This window comes from Anopheles nili, chromosome 2, assembly GCF_943737925.1.
Source record: "Anopheles nili chromosome 2, idAnoNiliSN_F5_01, whole genome shotgun sequence".
Classification (NCBI taxonomy): Eukaryota; Metazoa; Arthropoda; class Insecta; order Diptera; family Culicidae; genus Anopheles; species Anopheles nili.
The window spans coordinates 63964159-63983339 of record NC_071291.1 but is presented as its reverse complement, the minus strand read 5'-3'; the positions used below and the strand labels follow the sequence as shown (position 1 = coordinate 63983339).

General features: G+C 50.1%; 1 protein-coding gene across 1 annotated transcript; it reads right to left on the bottom strand.

The window, feature by feature from the left end:
• Positions 1-443: 443 nt before the first annotated feature.
• LOC128721984 (uncharacterized) lies at positions 444-13807 on the bottom strand. The gene is made up of 7 exons (XM_053815795.1): positions 13699-13807; positions 8878-8883; positions 5085-5457; positions 4585-4675; positions 4245-4521; positions 4086-4183; positions 444-4020 (listed from the first exon to the last, which is right to left on the bottom strand). The coding sequence occupies exons 1-7, from the start codon at positions 13805-13807 to the stop codon at positions 1111-1113; spliced, it is 3864 nt and encodes a 1287-aa protein (XP_053671770.1). The 3' UTR covers positions 444-1110.
• Between the last annotated feature and the right edge of the window lie 5374 nt (positions 13808-19181).

Sequence of the window (19181 nt, the reverse complement as noted above, 5' to 3'; positions counted from 1 at the left end):
AAATAACTTTTGATTTCGGTTTCATTGAGCACGGTTTTTCGTTCTGGTTGCACGAAAAGATAGAAAGGTACGCGCCCGAGGCGCCCTTTTGCTTGGTTTTGCAAACTTTTTGCTTGCTTTTGCTAATAGTGGCATGCACTGCCGCAGCATTAGTCATCGTAAAAGCGAGAGTATAATGTTTGCTATATGCAAATACGTTTATATGCGCCCATCCGGGACGATAACGTGCCTAAGGTGTGTGTGTTTATATGTGAATCTGTCTTAACGCTAGACTTCTAACAGATAGGCGATCGGTTTCGCCCAGCTTAGCGATTGATAAGCTTTTGGGAGGGGTGAAAAACACGAATCGGCTAGCGACGCTACTAGATAGGAAGATCAACGATTTATGTACACAAAAAAAAACTGGAAACAACACCCCCTTATGCCTTTGGGTGAAGGGAGGAATCGGATCGTTGCACCTAAAGCACAACGGCCACAAAAACACAACAGCCGTAATTAAACTTTCGCATCCACTGTCCACAATCAATTGACCATCGAGAAATGCCGCCCGCTGTCTGTATCTATATAATATCTCTATAATCCCGCAACACAACGATCACAACACGAACGTAGAGCAGTCTGATGCAAGCAACGGAGCAACAGGGAACAACTCATATGATCGCGGTTAAGGATCCATCAACTCATGGGTTCTCAATTCCTCGCACTTGTTTTGCTTCTTTTGCTTTTTGTCTATCACATTTGGGAATCGATCACCGCGCTTGGCTGCCTGCAACACTACACTAGCTAACGGAGCTAACGAGATCCTTTGGCGGGAGAACGCAAGAACGAATAGCCAACGTAAACGAATGCAGCCGTCCCGAACTAGCGACTCCTGGCATAAGGCGTTCTATAACATGCGTGCGCGTCGTCCTATCGACTCAGGTCCTATCAATGTACGGTGGTGGTGGTGTCTTTGTTGCAAGGGAACAAACGCGTCTGTTCAGGCAGCTGGAACTACAAAACGAACGAAGGCTTCACCGGGAACGCTTCAAGCTCGAGGGTCTACGTTCCCTCCAGCTAATCCAGGGGCAGGGTTGGGTTGGTCCTAAAATACGCCTCGGTGGGGTGTGCCTACTTGAAGCCTTCCTTCGCTCGCTTTTCCCACTCCGCTCGGCGCTGCAGGATGCCCTTAAACTCGTTGATCTCACCCATTCCGGCTTCGTTCTCGATGATCGCCGCTGGTGCGTTGTTGTTGATGGCAACACCGCCAGTCCCGGCGACAACTCCGTTGGCGCTGTTAAGCTGATTCAACGACGCGATCGTATGGCGGTTCGCGTTGACGGTGTTATTGTTGCCATTGGTTTGATTTTCACCCGTCTCCGGTTTACCGACAAAGTTGTTGTTATTCGCTGGCAACACCGGAACCGTCGCATTCGGCAGCAATGCCTTACGAACCTCTACAAAGGAGGCCGCATTCCTTGGAGGACCTCCATTGGTGGCATTCCCGAAGCGGTTTGGCACTCCGAACGGTTTGCTGGTAACGCTTTTCCGCAGAACCGCCTCACCAGCCGCAGGTAAGCTTCCGTTTTCGGTGGGACCATTCGATCGTGGTGTTCCGGTTCCTTCCGGTCCGAGTTTTCCCGACCCATTCGTCACCGGTACCTGCCGTTCGGTGGTTGATGGCGCGAGAACCACCGGCTCTTGTTGCTGCAGCTGTTGGGAGGCTTTCATCTGCTGCAAACCCACCTTATCCAGCTTCTCCTCACTCGATTGGTTCTCCTTGTCACTGTCGATGCTGGAAAGTGGCTTACCACCGTCATTCACCTTGTAATCATCATCCGAGCGTAGCTTAAGCGATCGCCTTGCAAACACCTTCATCAGCTCAGGCGTTCCATCACGATCTTTACCCTCACGATCACCCACACCGGCGAACTTCTTCCGCAACACCACCAACTCATCCCCACTGCTCGATCCGCTCGTGTAATTCGAACCACCTCCAGCTGTTCCCGTTCCACCGTTACTAGGCCGGGCGGGCTTCTCGAGCAGCTCCTCCGAGGTGGACTTTTTCTTCTCGAACTTGATGTCCTCCGAGGACGACGATATCCTCCGCTCGTACTTGATCTTCTCCTCCGTCACCGAGGTGCGCCGCTGCAGGATCACCTTCCGATCGTCGCTCAGCTCCTGCGAGAGATTCATCGAGTTGCGCTTGGTTCCGGCGAGCTCGCCGGCACTTCCACCGCTTGCCGGTCGGCGGAAGGCGGGTGGGCTACGGGGGGCACCGGGTTCCTGCGCACCCACGCTCACCCGCGCCACCGACGGTGGAAGCGGTGGTTTCGTTTCCGTGATCTCGATGTTCTCGTTGCTGAAACGCCGCTGCTGCATCCGTATGGCATCGTCGGGCGCACCGGACGTGGGACTAGCGATGGCGGGCGAAGTGGGTGGCGCGGGTGTCGGTGATGACGTCAGCACGAGTCCACCCACCTTGGGGGTGGACGTTCGTTGTCCACCCTCAACCCGATTCAGCTGAATCTTCATGAACTCGGGCACGGTGCCTGGTGGATCTTCGTCCAGCCGCTCAGTACTACTTCCCTCATCCGAACTGCGAATGATGCTGACGAACTGCGAGGAAACGAGCTTATCGATGTTTTCCTCAATCTGCGAGATGTTCTGGTTCGATTTGTGCAGCCCGGACCCAGCCGGTTCCGGTGGTGTTAGCGTATTCGTCGTCAGCACGATACTCTTCGGCTGGTGATCAACGTACTCCTCGCGCGGATTCAACAGGTTGTTGTCGTTGATCTCGAACCGCTGCAAGGACGCACTCGCTGACAACATCATCCGAGCGTCACCACCACCACCACCATCATCGTCCGCGTTGCTAATGTAGTCCTTGAAAACGCGCGGTCGACCACCGTGCATGTTCTCCGTCATGCTGAAGAACTTGTGCTCGGTCTCGAGGAACCCACTGCTGAAGTTACCCACCGAAAGCGAGGAGCTGAGGTTAGGCAAACTCGGTACCTGATGGCCAGTACCAGCCTGCAGCTGGTTCGACACACTGTCCGTGTGTGTGCGGAAGCTTTTCGACTTTTCCACCGATTTAGCGCGCTTGCTCGGGCTGTCCGTGGGCGTGTGGTTCGATTGACCTTTACTTGACTTCTGCTGATAGGCCGCACCGTGCATTTTGGCACTCTTCAACCTATCACCGTTACTGACGTACCGTCGACCATCACTGCCCTCATCATCGCCTTCTCCCCCGTCGACACTACGCTCGGAAAGCTTGCGGGACTTTGGCACAAGATACTCTTCGCTCTTGTGCAGTGGCACCTTACCACCGTCAGTAACCGCGAGTGAGTGACCACTTCCGGAGGATGCGACCGATTGTCGGTTCACCTCCACGTTGGAGGAATATCGGTGTGTCGGCGTTTGCTGCTGGTGATCATCCCCCTGGAAGAGGTCCTTCGGGAAAACGCGCTGTCGTGAGGCTGGGCCGGATTTAATCTTCCGATAGCCGCTCAGTTCCGTCAACTCCGGTGGTTCTCCGACCACTAGGGACAGCTTCATAAGCTGCTCCGTTGGACCAGTCACTTCCGGGGGTGTTGGATCGGGTCCACAAATGTACACGCTGCTGGTGTTGTCTTCCTTCCTCGGTGATCCCACCGGACCTTCTGGTTGGGTGTCCTCTTTGCCCTCGTGTTTCTTCTTCTTGAAGCTGTAGTTGAGAATGCGCTTGAAGAACCCATCGTCGTCCTTCCGGCTGGTGGTGCCTTCAACCGTTAGCAAATGTTCGGTGGAAGGTCGCTCGAACTCGTGGCTTTTCGAGATGCCCCGGTTGACGTAGATCGACGAGCTGGTTTCCCCACCAACGGATAACATCGACGTGCTGATCGAGTCCCTGCAAGATACCCGTGGCAGTGGAGTTGAGGCCACGATCACTTGCGCTTTGCCGGTGGCTTCTTTCGCAGGGGAGCAGCTGGCCGCGATGTTTGTGGAGGACAACTTTAGGGATTCTTCGTTCACTTCTGGTGTCGCTGGCAGGAGCGTTGACTGGAATAAGGATGAGAGTGCTCAGATAAGTGGATGGTGGCGAAAGAACGAAGTTAGGAACATACCTCTCTTGGACGGGCACGCGCTCTGGTTGGGCCCTTCTTCTTTGGTCGTACGGCAAGCTTATGTTTCGCGGCAGAATGGCTAAGCTTCGAGGAGTCGCCTGCAACGATTGAACGAAGATTAGCGATCTCCAATGCAGGCAAGGAGTAAAGCTCACTTACCACTCTCGTCCATGTTGTCCGATCGATTGGCACCGATCGAGCCGGAAGCGGATGAATCCAGGTGCAGCAAATTGTGCCCACTCGTGTTCGAGGCGGATCGATCGTCGTCCATGTCCGAGCTGGTCATGCTGAGTATGCTAAGTGATCCTTCGCTCTTGTTCATGCCGCGATCCTTGCGCTGGGGCGTGATGGGGCTCAACGGTAGCCCGAGATCTTCGTCCGACACTTCGCCCTGTCGGTCCTTTCTTCGCTTGCGCAACACGTCAGCTAGTTCGTTCTATGGCACGGTTGTGGTATTAATAATCGCACTATTAAACAAGCCTAAAAACAGATGACTTACCTTTAACGTGATCGATAAGCTGCTGGCGGTGCCGGCTGATTCGGAGAATACACTGTCGTGCGATTGCGAAAGTCCATCGCGGCTGATATCACTGCGAAAGCGAATGAAAGGAACCCCTTTAGTCGTTAGTGATCACAACGTATACCCTTTTTGAAGTTGTTCACAGCAGATGTCGGTTTCCCTGTCTACTCACTTAATGACGCTTCTTATCAGCGTACGAAATCGTGGCGTTTGTTGCACCTCAATCATGGTTCCACAAAGTACTTCGAGAGAGGTCGAAACACCAAAAAGCAAACTGTCCTCTTCCGACGGGACCTTGGAACACACTGCCACAGGATGGCACGCGGGTTCGCTAGCAGCCCTTCCCAAAAAAAAACGATGATCGCTAAATTGCGACTCGTTCGCGATAAGAAACACCCCATTCATCTTTCGTACGTCGTTCGCTATCTTACCCCCCACCCAGAGGGACAGAGTTCAGCGTCCCAGTTGCACAAACCTACCTGTCCACAAGTCGTCCTTCGCTGAGACTGCGCTGATAGTCGGACATCTCCTTCTCTAGATCATCGGAGTTCCGCAGGCGGTAGGTTTCGCGCCGGAAGTACACCCCTGGCGGTTGGCCCGCCTGGGAAGTGCCCGAAACGGCCGTCGGATCGCCACGGATCGTGATCGGTACGCCGAAACTGGCCCGTGGCAGAGTCGCATCGGTCGTCGAGCACCCGGGCGTGGCAAAGTGGATGTGCGTTGGCGTTCCTTTAGCACCGAGCTGGCCCGGTGCGCGGTCTGCCGATGATACGGTTCGGCGGCGGAAAATCCGACGAAGATTGCGCAGCGGATGGAACCGTTTCCGTTTGCTGGTGTCACTGGTGGTGGGCGCTGGTGGGTGGAGAGAGCAAGAAGAAGAAGCAGGCAGGTATGAGTGGCGAGAGAAAATGAGAGAAACAATGGGGAAAACAAATCAAATTGACTACGATGGTGGAGATAAGACGGCGAGCTCCACAAACACACGCATGTTTCGGATGAGGCACGCTGATTTTTTGGTTTTGGTTGCCTTTTAAGGTAAACGGAGTTGCACCCAAAGGCGGACGATCGCGATTGGTTGGATTCGGCGTTTGTCGCGTGACCTTGGGAGAGTAGAACCACCCGGGGAAGCAATCACCAACAACCCCTAAACAGCTATCTCCTCCGTGAACCTTTCGGGAAGGTTGTGATTCTATACGCAATCTACCGCCATCTGCAATTGAGCTCGCGATAAGGTAACCAGCGAGTGGCTATTGTTGCGTTATCGCGTTCGATTCATATACTAGGGCGTGCTAGATAGCTTAATCTCTCGATAGCCGCCTCTATTGCCTTGCGATTGTGGGACCTGGGTTGGTACACGCACACCCACCGCTCGATCAACAATCGAAGGTGTTTATTCAAGCGTGATGACGCCAGCAGAGGCGTAGGTAGCTTGGGCTTGTCGATTGTTTGCCCAAGAACCCACTGTGTGAGCACGTGCAGATGTTAAAGCTTGTCCTCCAGACGACACTCAAGCTGGTTAGAACGCAGATTGGCAGATCGAAACGGGCGCTCGTTGGGGTGATGTAATATTTTTACGTATTTCAAACTACGACAAACAGAAGAGTATTTGTACAATCACATGCTTGAGGTGTACAACTGTGTCAGAATTGCTATGGAGTCAGATGTAACAGGACACTATAATTCTGAGAAAACAATCTTCCTACATCATTGCGCTCATCTGACACTGTTTAAAATCGCCTAGCTGAAGTAATCACACCTGAGAGCGAATGATTCCGATTCAAACCACCCTCATCTACGGCGTATTAATCGCTCACGCCCTTCAACAAATCCGAACGCCCCCGACGATCACCTTCACGATCGGTGACATCAGCTGTCGAACGACTTCGTCATCGAGTGCCGTACCGGAGTTTGTGCGAAGGAGAGCTTTCCAGTCAGCCATTACGCACCTCTATGTCGTGTCACGAGGCTCACGGGTGTAGGTGTCGAAAAGATGGATCGTATAAATCAACGGAGGCCTTTTGTCGGCAAACAACGAGCCCGATCGCGGCGATCGTTAGATATGGTCATGCGTCAGTGGTTTTGGTTTTTGGAGGAAGCAGGAGAAACAACACTCGAGACACCGAGCATCTGTTCGCATCGGGTGGGAAATGCATTCAAATTCCATATTTTACGAGGAAGCTCTGCTCAATGCGTAGGTGTAGATTTTTTGGAGAGTTTCATCGAGAAGAATTAGTCATGTTTCTTCACCGGGCAAGTGAAACAGCTTCAAGTCTTCTTTGTGGTTGCCATGGGTACATGGACGTTGCCATTTCATCGCCTACTTAATGACTTCCATGTCTTTTGACAGAAGACTCTCATTGTCGATCAAAACCAGCTCCATACGGCGATGTTGCTCTGACGCATGTTCAACCGATCATATGGACAAGTTCATCAAATCTTGGGGTGATTTTCCTCTTTCTCACAATCCGCCAGCCACCTCGCAACCCCAGCCACCCGCTTCATGAAGGTTATGACGGTGGAAGATAATTATTTACATTATTGTGATGAAGATTATTAACCTCACCGAAGCAATGACCGATAGTGGGCAGTATTTTATGCGAGCGCGCGCGTGCTCGTCCGCATGTGTTTCGTTTCAGTTCTTTTTTTTTTTATTGCAGCACTTGTGACGGTGGCGCCCGTCGGTTTGGATAATGATGCTGTGGTGGGCTCGGAAAAATTAACCCACCCGTTAACCGCGCCGGTGAAAACTTTAATGCCCCCTGCGGACGCGGCCATTTCACCCGATAGTTTGGGGGTGTTTTTTTTTCGTCCACCCATCAACAGCACACGCTGGGGGTTCAGTCAAAACAGACGGAGTGATGTGAGGCGTGTGCCCTAGACCGGTAAACGAAATCGGAGGCAGCAACAACCCGGCCATAAAAGGATCATCCCGGGTGGGGGTGGTTTCGCGAAGAAAATCGTTTCCAAATTGAGCCAAAACTTTATATAAAAACATCAATTAGATGCTCGGTAGGTGGCCGAAGAGTGGGAAACTATCTAACACGTCGAATCACTAATCAAATCGAAAGAATCGTCACGTTTTCACCCCACCCGAGCTGTCACGGCTTATCGTCCGTGCGATCAGAATGGCGTCGGTTTGGTGAGGTATTTTCTTTCAGATCGCGATATCGATCCAAACTCCAAACGAAGCCGAAAGGCAATGGAAAGCGCCTTCGGCATGGCAAACAAACAACTGCTCACAGAAACAATGCAAAAAAACATTCGCGCACAAACGAACGCCTGTCCAAATTCATCTCCACGCTGTCACCGTTTATTTTTCCGGCGCTGTGACACGCGTTGTTTTATTCACCGGTTGGCAAAAATGGCCTCCGTTGCTTTTGAGCTGAGATGGCACGTTTTCCATCGAAGCGTTATCAAGCATCCATCGTGTGAGGATGCAACGTCGTCACGGAAGCCGCCCGCAATTTTACGGAATGCGCAAACGAGAGGCGATAGATGGCGTTATCTGATCCGATCCGTCTCCTTGACGGCACGTGCCTCAGTCGATGGCGCATCAAGTGTCATTGAAGTACAAATCGCGGGCGCCCATCGAGAGCACTACTTGCTGGGTTTTGTGAGCCCATATTGTCGGGATTAAAAGGCCTGAAAGTTTTAATCTAAGCCATTCAGCCACTCTGTGGACGATCACAACATCTTTGTCTGTTACTTTTAACGTACATTTAGGATGCCTGACATTGAAATAAAGGTACGCATTAAATTGGTGAGATCGACGTCCATAAAACCGTCTCCATTTTAGGGCACCGTTAAAAGCTCACACCAATGCGAGACCCTTCAAACGTGGGCGATATTTGGAACCCCACCTTCCAAAAGACGCTCCAATCGATCAACCCTCCTCGATCGTGAGCCGTGTAGCCGCCCGACCTTGAACGTGGCTGGCCTTGCCGCCTCTGAACTATCCATCAGCACTCGCTGGAAAGTAGGCTATCGGTTTTCACCGACCGTGGCCACCGAGCAACGCCAAACCATCCCAGATTCAGGGGAGGTGATCGCGAAACGATCGCCTGGGTTTTTACCTCAAATTTGCACTACCCAAAAAGTGTTTATTCAATTGCTTTTTCGCAACCATTTCCATGCGTGTGATCGTACGCCTGCCTCGTGGGGGTAAAATCGGCAAACCCCACCCAAACCGACGGGGGTGAAGTGAAGCAAAAAGTACTGAAACGCCCTTTTCGTTCCCGCCGTTTGCAGAAACCGGCAGCGAAGCAAACAAACGTGCAGCTGCGGGGCAAACCTTAACCTTTTTTACGGCCGCGTTCGACCGCGCGCGCTACCACCGTTGGCGCTTACGCGCCATTATCTTTTCGACCGGGCGATTACTCTTACTATTTCACCCGAAAATCACGCATTCAAACTATGCGCTTTTTCCTTCCGCCCACCGGAGAGGCGGATGCGCATTAATCATTTTGCTAAACCGCTTCCATTTTTGTTTTTCTCCAGCGGCTTTTCTCCCGCTTTCCGGGGTGTGTTTTTGAGGTGATGCTGCCTTTTTTTTCTGTTGCTCTCTTTGTCTTGCATCACCTGTGTGCGTGTGTGTGTGTGGTTTGAAGAAAGGGGCTTTTTTTTCTCGCCCCTTTGGATGGGAAATTTTGGGAGCAGCTGTGGGTTGTAAGGTTGTGCGATTTTTTTTCCTTCACTCCCGCACATCGCTTATCGCTTATCTATTTGCACACCGAGGGCGTACGCCTTTACGACCACTTTCGAGTGAGTAACTCGGCACCTGAACTCTTCACTTCCGGCGCTTCCGGCTCGCATCGCTATCAATGCGTCGTTTTTCTCTCTTTCTCTCGCTGCAGTGCGTTTTTTGGCAAAAAGCTTTCCAGCTCGCCAGGTGGAAAATGGGGCCCGCTCTCGCTTATCATCCGTGCCTTAGCTCTCGCGCTTCCCGGCAAGCTTCCTTCCCGACGCTGCATGGAAAGCGTTTTAATTCCGCCACCATCGTGCCTCCCGTAATTCGTAAAGGCCACCGTGGCCAATTAGCGGTACACGGTTTGCGTGGTCGCGCGCAGGAACGCCCGCACACCGATGCAAAACTGCGCACGCCACCCCCGTGGGAAAGCATGCTTGCTGTTTTCCCGACCGCGGAACGGTCGTGCGGGAGTCTTTTTGGGAATTTTTCACACCATTATCATCGAATGGCTGGCCGGATGGCACACTTTCCCGCGCGGTGGCGACGTCGTCGGCGCCAGCAAAACCCCTGTGGGAACTGGGGGAGTTTTCTCGTCCCGCATCCCGTTTCCTAGCTGGCGCCATTCGCCCTAGAGCCCCAATCACGCGCACACCAGTAACTAACGGAAGGCATTTGTTGTGCTTTTTTAGGTGCATCACTACCCCAAAGGAAAAGGGGTTTTCGGGATTTTAATCACGGGTGTGGAAAATCGCGACACATTCAACATCAATCTTGACCTCAAGCTTAGCTCACGATCGAACGGCCAGTCGAAGCGAGGTTTCATAAAACGAGACGGAATGGCGAATTATTCAACGCATCTCACAAATCACATTTTCTTTTGCTTAATTTTATCTTCATGTAAATCACGCAGACCAGCTTCGCACGCACGCACGCACATCCGGTGGAAAATGCCACTCACACGTCACGAACGTCAAGCACACACTCGGTTTAGGGGTAGAAAATGAGACCAAAAAAAGGAGCTTCTATTTTTTGATAGATACCTTCGATGGGTTAAGATAAGTTTCCACCAAAAATAAACAAAAAAACAAAAGCAACTCTGACGATAAAGCGACGATCACGACACGCACGGAACACGATCCTCGAAACAGAGAGCGCGTACGGCAGTAACACACGTTCCTCGAGCGCGGACAAACACCAAGTGGTGGGTCGCGATAGAAACCACCCCGCGAAAAGCTCCCGAACGTGCGCCCGTGTGTGGGTACGAATTGCGCACCAGCGCAGCCAAACGCACACACCGGCACGACCCAGAGAGGGTGAGCTTTGCACCCCGTCGGTCGGTCGGTCAGAGGGGTTGAGATCATCACGGGTGCATGTCGAAGCGGGTCGAATCCAGCGGGTGTGTTCCCGCGACCGAACACGTGTTAAACGGTGCGAATTATTAACCGATGATCGGGAGGGAGCTTTGGCGTGTTTTCCACTCGCCGTGTTCTTCTTCATTTCAACACCGCTTAGTGAGCTATTTCTGTTCAACGCTGTTCATCATTTCAACAGCTGGCTCGACGTCGACCGATGGATGTTTTACGCACTTGGTTAAGCACACGGCAGGCTAGAGCCCCATTTCGCATATGGAAACGGTTGCGATGGGAGTTTTGATTAAACCCAAAATGGGGGAAAATTGTTTCCATCGCAAGTTTGCTTGAAAGAAGCTTGGAGAAGACTTTGTTCGATTTCAATTTCAAATAGTAAAAAATTGCTCCAAAAGAGTTTAAGTTATGCTGGTAATAAACGTCTGCAGGATTATTTATGGCAATTAAGTTGCAAGATGATCGCGCAATAATGGACATCAAAAATGTTTCAGAAAAAAACCCAATACCAGCAAAGCATCTGTAGCGAATTTGTACATTTTTTGATTACATCGTGCGTGTAGCTTATGCTTGCTGACAATCACCATCAATTATCTCGATACGAGTGTTTAATGCACTCGAGCATTAGAGCTGAAAAGCCGCCAAGTTACGTTGACGTGCGTACTTGAATAATCAGTGGGAAATCGCCTGGAAAAAGCTCTTCAACGTCGAGCGCCGTGTTCCTGTCGGATGGGAGCCGCTTGATGGGTTGCGTCTTGAAAATTGAAAATCTCAAACCCATTGACAGGCATTGAAACGTTTTGCAAACGTTTGCCGCACGGCGATCACGCGAGAAAAGGCCTAAACCGAACGCTAATTTGCTTCGCCATTGAGCTGCACCGCTGTTTGGAGTGTGCGCCACGTGCCGGTTCGGAACTGAAGCTTTTTTTTTTATTTCTTCATTGTCCGCACGCGCGATGAGAGGGAAATTCAGCCAACTGCCAGCGTTCTGGCCACTTTCACCCAACCGAGAGTGGTCCACGAGAGGTCACACACGACGGGGAATCGAACAAAGGTGCCGCGAGCGGCTTAAAATCGCCATTTCACCCGCTGACCTTTCCGGGCGATCGAACTTACCCGAAAAATCGAACCAAACGCATTACGCAGTGCCGTGGAAAATTGACCGCACCAAGGCGGGCGCTTTCACGCCGGTGATCGATCCCATGTCCAACATTGGGCAACGGCAAGCCGCTCACTCCAAAGGCAAATGCACCAGGCACGGAAGGAAGCACGCCAACGCCCGGACCATGGGCCGACCATTACGGATCGAAATAATTATGCGTCATTTCAGGTGGTTTGCCGGCCATTCCGGGTCGGTTGCGGTGATCGGCGATCGTGCTTTTCCAGCGATTTCCCGCTCCAATATGTAAGGCTACTCTTTCACCTCTCGTTGTGAGTGCACTTTTGAAGGCGCGTGAATTTAGCTGCCGATTCGCCGCCTGGTGTGAGTTTGTGTGCGTGTGTGTGTGTGGTTTATGAGCAGGCAATAAAAAAGCCCAGCACAATGTTCACCCGTGCAGCCAAAAGGAAAAGCGAGGTCGCCTCCCGGGAAAGCCTTATCGCGGTGAACGAGTGGTGCTTCCGGTTTCGTTGATCGTGCCGCGATTATGCCCGCACGCTGACATAATCGAAACGATCGCGCGGACGAAACAAATCGATCGTTATGTCGCGCAAACGGGACCATTTTCTAGTGTGCAGATGGGGGTTGTTTTTTGTTTTTTCATTCAAACGCTCGGTCCTGGTTCGTTAGCACCCTGTTTTGCTCCATATATTTAAATTCGCACTTCGAGTTATGCCCCACTGACGGCATTCTTCGAGCGTTGCTCCAGTGTTGGGCGTTGAGGGATCATATTTTTTGAGCTCCAGCTGTTCCAGCCATTCCATTCGCTTTGCGTCTACGAGTCTGTTCCTTTCATCTCGTCTCTCTCTCTCTCCTGCCTCGGGTGAAATTCCTTGACATCTCGAAGCCACCCCGAAAGGCGGAACGCAACGCGTGCTGATTGTGCGCTCCCGAAATAAGCGAACAACGAAAACAAGCCCCGGGAAACATGGCAACCGTTCATAAAAAATATCCCCCCCTCACACACACACACACACGCACTCACCTCCCTGGGGCGGGTGGTTTAAACTATCGCTAAAGCTCCTTCTCATCGCGGGCCGAACCGTTAGACGGTTAGTGGCGTGCGCGTCAGTGCTCGAAACCGGCCGTTTAACAACGCCGCGGATTGTACGTGAAACAGTTTGGTATTATTTTGGATTTTGTTTTTTTGTTTTTGTGTTTGGCTTCTTCTGTTTTTGCCGTTTGGTTGGTGTTGTTGGGTTTGTTTTTGGCGTTCCAACCCACCGGCCCGGTCGCGCTCCTTTTTTTTCTCCTGGCGTGAAGGGTGCCGGCACTGGAGCATGGGCCATGGAGCAGCAGTTCAATTGAAACTTGCTCCACTTGCGGGCACAAGTGCACGTGCTGATTAATTTTACTGCGCTCGTGGTTTGGGGCTGGGGTTCGCATTTTTTTTTTCGTTGCTTTTACCCGTGTGGCACCATAAATGTGTACGGAATGACTGTAACCGTTGTACGGCTCGGACCGGGTGACGAAAGTAACGCTGCTGCGCGGTGCGTTGCTATGGCTTCTGGCTATGCCAAGGCTTTGATGCGCCTTTCAGGTGTGGTTAGTGGAAAATCGAATCGATATTTCAGCTGTGACGCCAGAAGCGCATGGCTCTTCGTGAGCTTAATGAAACAACCATGCAATATTTCACTATATATGGTTTTGTATAATTCAAAATTAATGACGATTTAGTTCACATTATGCTGAATGAATTTGATGATTTCCATTATTTAAGTTATGCTTAAAAGATGCCTCTAAATGTAGACTACCGTGCGTGTATATGCTTATCGTTTACTCCTGAAGGTATGCAATGCATTTACACGTTCATGTGTTGCAATTGCATACCTTCAGGGGCTACATGAAACGATATATTTTATTGCATCTCTGAAGCAACTTACCTGCAGTTTCGGGAGTGGTGATCGTTATCGGGATGTCTTGCACTTGTGCGGTGGCGTTTTCCAGTGGTGGCGAGTTTTCGCGCACACACGACATCAACCCCGCTGACATCTGGAAGAAAAAGCACACGAAAATCAGACCACACACTCCAGGGCAGTCGCCGGTTGCGGTTGCAAGCAGACGTGCTCCTTGAACCCGACCGCCCAAAGCAACGACTAGAAAGGGAAGTAATCAAATCGGTCATGCAAACGTTGATTGAAAAGGTCAATTTAGCCGGGAACAGCGAACGGGGTAGCATCGCAGACATGCAGCTTATTGATATGGCAAACATAATACGACAAAACAAAGCGACGACCCGCAACGGTTCGCAACCTTGCTCGATTGTCGTCCGACGCGTATCAAGCTAATGTGCGCCAGTTGTGGCCGTGTAGCGGAGCGCAGGAAGCAATGCAAACGAGCAAATCTCACCACCCGGCAAGGATGACGATGTTTCTTTGTGTTCAAAGCTACCCCATAAGGGGCGCAAAGGAACACACCCGAAGATAACGGGCGCCCGGACGGCTGCCGAGCCCGTAGAATGCAGACGGAAGTGATAACAAAAGCCACCCTTAGAAGGCTTCTAATGCGTTTGGCTAAAGGCATGCGCAATGCATTTTGTAAAGTCGCTTGATAACGCATTAACAAAACTTAAGACGTAAAACGAAGCATCTACAACATTGCTACAGCAGTGCGCGCTTGCAGCGAGATTGCATTCCTCGCAAACATCCCGCTTTGGAGGGAGATGGGTGCACTTAGCGAAAATTAAAACGTTTAACAACCGATGTACGATGGGGGCGATTGCCCGAAACATGCGAAGTGCCTCACAGTGGATGTTGCATTTGTGAGTGATAACTGATAGAGTGTAGTTGAAACGAAAGCGACATAAAACAAAACAAACACACGAGAGAAAAAAACGAACATTTACGATAACAAGCCAATTTCGAATGAACGTCAACGGAAAATCAAATCAATCTAGGAGTGATAGGAAACGAAATTCAACTTACAAAAAAAAAGAGAACGAGTTTTGTTTTTGATTATGATTCATTAGTAAAGTACTCACGCATTGCGTTTTAGACACAGAAGCATGTAAAGAGAGGGTTGTTAAGAGAAAGAGAGAGAGAGAGAGATAGAAAATACACACACAATATCAGGACTCGATCGATCATACACGCCAATTAGTGGGGGGGGGGTTGGGAAAATGACAAAGGATCACAGGTCATTAGGGGTGAAGGTTACATAAAATCCGTGTATTGGGGGTTAGTAACACAGTGGGTGAATGTGTAGGTGCCAAAGGATTCCATTCTTACGATTTAGTTGAACTTGAGACGCTCGCCAACGATCACAATTGGTTACCTATAAAGAGAGAGAAAGAAAAGAAACAAATACACCCATTAGTACGAATGCATAACCCTTAAGACAGATCGCAACCTTGGCGAGATAACATAACCGATCCACCCACACTGTGCGCCGGGAAAGCAGCACAATTGACAGTGAAACGAGCTGCCACCAATCAGAGCCAAGCCGCTAGATCAGTAGGTAACGATGGTTTTCCGCTCCAGTTTCCTCGTGGGAGGGGGTTTAAGCGCACCCGCCAAGGTGGTGTATGATTTTCGTGTCTCGAGTGCGCGCGCGTGAGCCAGTGTTTTAGTTTTTCCACCGATCGCTTTTCGCTTCACGGGCGCGCGAGTTTTATTATCATTTTTTCCGCTCGTTTTTTTTGCTTTCGCACGCAAGACCCGCTGGAAGTTGAAGCTCGTTTTTTTTTGCCTTCCTCGTTTAAGACCGTGTTTTTCCTCGCTTTGCCTTTTTATTTCCACCTCCCTCGCGCGCGCACACACGAACACACACACACACGGCGGGCGTAAAAGAGTGAAAACGGAACGAAGGGTTTTTTTTTGCTGCCCACACCGAAACCGGCGCAATGATTAAACATTAATCCGATTGTGAACCGAGGCTTAACAATGCTATCGCCATTTCGTTCCAGCGCCGGCAAAATGGCAAACGCTGATTGATTTCACGCTGATTCAGGGCTGTAGGTGGGAGGGATAGGATAAAATAATGCGTGTTTGGGGAGAGGAAAAAAAACAAAAACAAAAACAAAGCAATGTTAATGGGCGGTGTGCGGTGCACTTAAATTCGCCACATATTTATCATCGGTGGGTTGATTTTCCACACGATTTTTTTTTGTTTTTTTTTTGGTCGTTATGCATCTCCGCAGGAAGTATGCAAAAAGCATGTTAAAGTGAGCTCCGTGGCGTTCGGGGGTGGGCCGTGGTATGTTATTAAATTGAGAAAATGAAAGAAAAAAAAACCCAATAATTACGCATCACAAGGTAATTTTAAAATGTTTGATTGAGTTGATGAAAACTCGCCAGCTCCAGGGTGCACCATTGGATGGTATGAAAAGCGATAAAAGCGCCCACAATAAAATGCACTTGAAGAAATGTAAAAAAATACTCTGAAGACATTTTTTTCTTTGGCTGTAAATTTTTTGAAGCAAAAACCACTATGCAAAACTCTACACGCAAAGCAATTACGATAAATTAAAGCGAAAAGTAAAGATAACCGTCCATCGCTCCAACATGGCTTGGCACACCGAAGAAAGTGTCCCGTAGCTATTTATAGACAATTAACGGAAGCCACTCGCGGCACCAATGCCTGCCAATCAATTTTCCAAAGGCACCAGCAGGACGAAACCCGTTCGCTTCGATTGCAACCGCTAGGGCGACCTTTTCGCGTACACCCCCGATGGCGCCGCACGGCCCTCAGGCGCCATCAACGAATCACTCGGTCGGTAAGAGGTAAGGGAAATGGAAAAAAACGGCGCCATTCGCCCGCCATGCACCAGTTAGTGGCCATTTATCATACCGACCCACCCCAACGGGGTGCGGGATTGTTCGCCTGCCACCGGCAAGATATCCGCACCGTACCGTTCGGGTAATGAAATTAACCTTTACTTGCTGCCTGGCACACACACACACACCCCCACTAGAGGATCTTGAATGGCGACCGGGCAATTCCGGCCTCGGTTGCTCCATTTCGCGAATCCACCAGGAATCGGACCGGGATTGTGTAATGCCACGGGTTGGCGCGTTTTCTCTTTCGTTTAACCTTTTTTTTTTTGTGCTGCCTCAGAAATAGGAAAAACCACTTCTTTAGTGCCGTTTTCCCCCCCCCCCCCCCCCGAAGCGAAGGGAAGCCATTTGAATGGCCCATTGGGAAGTGCGCCATTGGAGAGAGAGGGCGTTTGATATTTCAAATAAGGAAGTCGGCTGCATTGCATCGCTTTGTGTGCCACCCGAGCGAGGGGAGAGATTTATGTGTTGTGCGGACGATCGAGGTCGAGTGAGGAAAAATGGCGAAACGATTTCGCAGAGGTGTATGAACGAACAAGAGTTTAGGCAAATGTTAAAGAGTAGGCGCTGGTAGATCGAACGAAAAAAAGGGGCAGTTGATGTAAGATTCGTTTGGATTTTAAAAGAAAACAAACCCTAATGTTATATTTTAGTGCAAATTGATCAACATGAAATATGATGCTTTTGGCTGCCTTTTGACTTCTAAGAAAAGCTTTCAGTTTCTAAAGAACGAAGAGCTGCTAAGTTTTCCCTGAGCTATTATTCTTATCACTAGCTCCGATCATAAGCTTCATTTCCTTTTACAGAGCAGCCACAATCCACCTGCCCGAAACGATCACCACTGGGGAGGAGGCTCAAAAATCGAAAGTGCACCGAAACGGGTTTTCCAAATCCCCCGCCCCGCATAGGAAAGGCGTTGCTCTACAACGAGCTAATCCCGTTTTGCATATCAGCCCAACAGGGAAGGGCGGTTTGCAGATATGACCGCTTCCCCCCAGCTAAAAGCAAAACTAAACAGGCCACACCGTAAATCGGAAGAGAAAAACCCGCTACCATGCGGACCGTGGGCGCGTTATGCAAGCCCAATCCCGCCATCCCGGAAGGTTTGGAATCGTACGCGAATCGGTTAGTTGGTTGTGCCAGCGCGCTATTACCGCGATCGTTAGTCTAACTGCCGAGCCATCTCTCGCTTCGACAGAGACAGAGAGACCTCAGTGGTGTGTGGTTCTTTTGCTTGCTTACAACTTGGAGCCACTACCTGCGAGTGAAGCTGGTACAGCCCCGGGAAAACCTTCAACGCTGGCTGGCCGAGCTAGCGCACTATCATGTCCGACATGTTGGAAGTGCTTTCATAAGCCTCGCGGAGTGATCGAGCGGGCAAGTGGCAGCGGGGCAACACAGAATCCTATTAAAAAAGATTAAAGACAGCAATCGCGTAAGCGAGTCTTCGTCGACACGGGGAGAAAGTTTTTGAACAGCACGGCCGAGAAGGTCCATAAAGGTACCGAGAGGTGTCAAAGTAGCAACAAAAAAACATAAAGTTGATCGTAAAATTTGTAGCAAACATCGTGCGTGTTGAGGTTTTTAGTTCGTTTGGTGCGAAACAACCGCTCGTGACATTCGAAGCGTAGAAAGAAAGACACTTGAAGAGCAGAAGAGAGTGATTTAATACCAAAAAAAAATTATGAACAAAATCACTTTAATGTCCTTCAACATGGGCATGATCTACATTTGTCATTTTAGTGTCATGATTTGAAGAATAAAAGGGTGTCTAAAACAACAAGATCCTAGCGACGAATCATTACCATAAGTCTAACAAAAAGACAAAGCGTACAGGTTCACGAACGCCTGCACTCTTTCAATAGAGTCGATGATTAGAATTCACCCAAAATGCCTCATTAAATCCCACGCAATACGTGGACAAAAAGAGCAACGAAAAAAATACCTTTGACACAACCCGGTTGCCTAAAAAAGGAAAAGCCTCCAAAAACGCTAAATTGCGACAAAGCAAACCGCACGTCATGTGTGGACATAGAGCGTTTGATTTGAAATCCCCAGCTGAAATAGCCACCGAAATCTGCGAAGAAAAAAAAACTCCCCCCGAGAGCACCATCGGTAATGGGGGATGAAATTTCGCGATGAGGAAACGCACCGACCGCGAGTGTATGGGTCAATTACTGTCAGACCGTTCGCTTGCCGCGTTTTGCGGTTTTTTTTGTTACGAAAGGAAAATGACACACGGCAAAGAACCGCGCACGCCGGCGCGCTGGTGGATGGAAAATTAATTTATCGCTCACCGAATTTACGCGCAGCATCTGTGACTCGTGTTATGCGTCCGGTTTTTGGATGCAGAAAAAGCACAAACACGGCCACACAGCCACACGTAAATGCATGCAAATACGAACGATTAACCTCGGGTGGCATTGGAACTCCCTGGGATGGAAAGCAAAACCCATTACTTAATCGAATGACCGGGACCATGGGACCAATTTTAACTAACCGAGCAGCCATTCATTCATCGCCAAAAATGGCAGCCCACTCGTTCGGGTGTTTAAACCTGTTTCAGAACCGCATGATGTCATCCCGAAAGG

Bases quoted from the DNA above. Each gene is read 5' to 3' on its own strand.
- LOC128721984 (XM_053815795.1), bottom strand. From the start codon at position 13,807: ATGTCAGCGGGGTTGATGTCGTGTGTGCGCGAAAACTCGCCACCACTG. The intron at 4,522-4,584 runs GTAAGTCATCTG...ACCGTGCCATAG, and splicing joins GCTTATCGATCACGTTAAAG to AACGAACTAGCTGACGTGTT. The intron at 4,021-4,085 runs GTATGTTCCTAA...TCCTTATTCCAG, and splicing joins CGCGTGCCCGTCCAAGAGAG to TCAACGCTCCTGCCAGCGAC.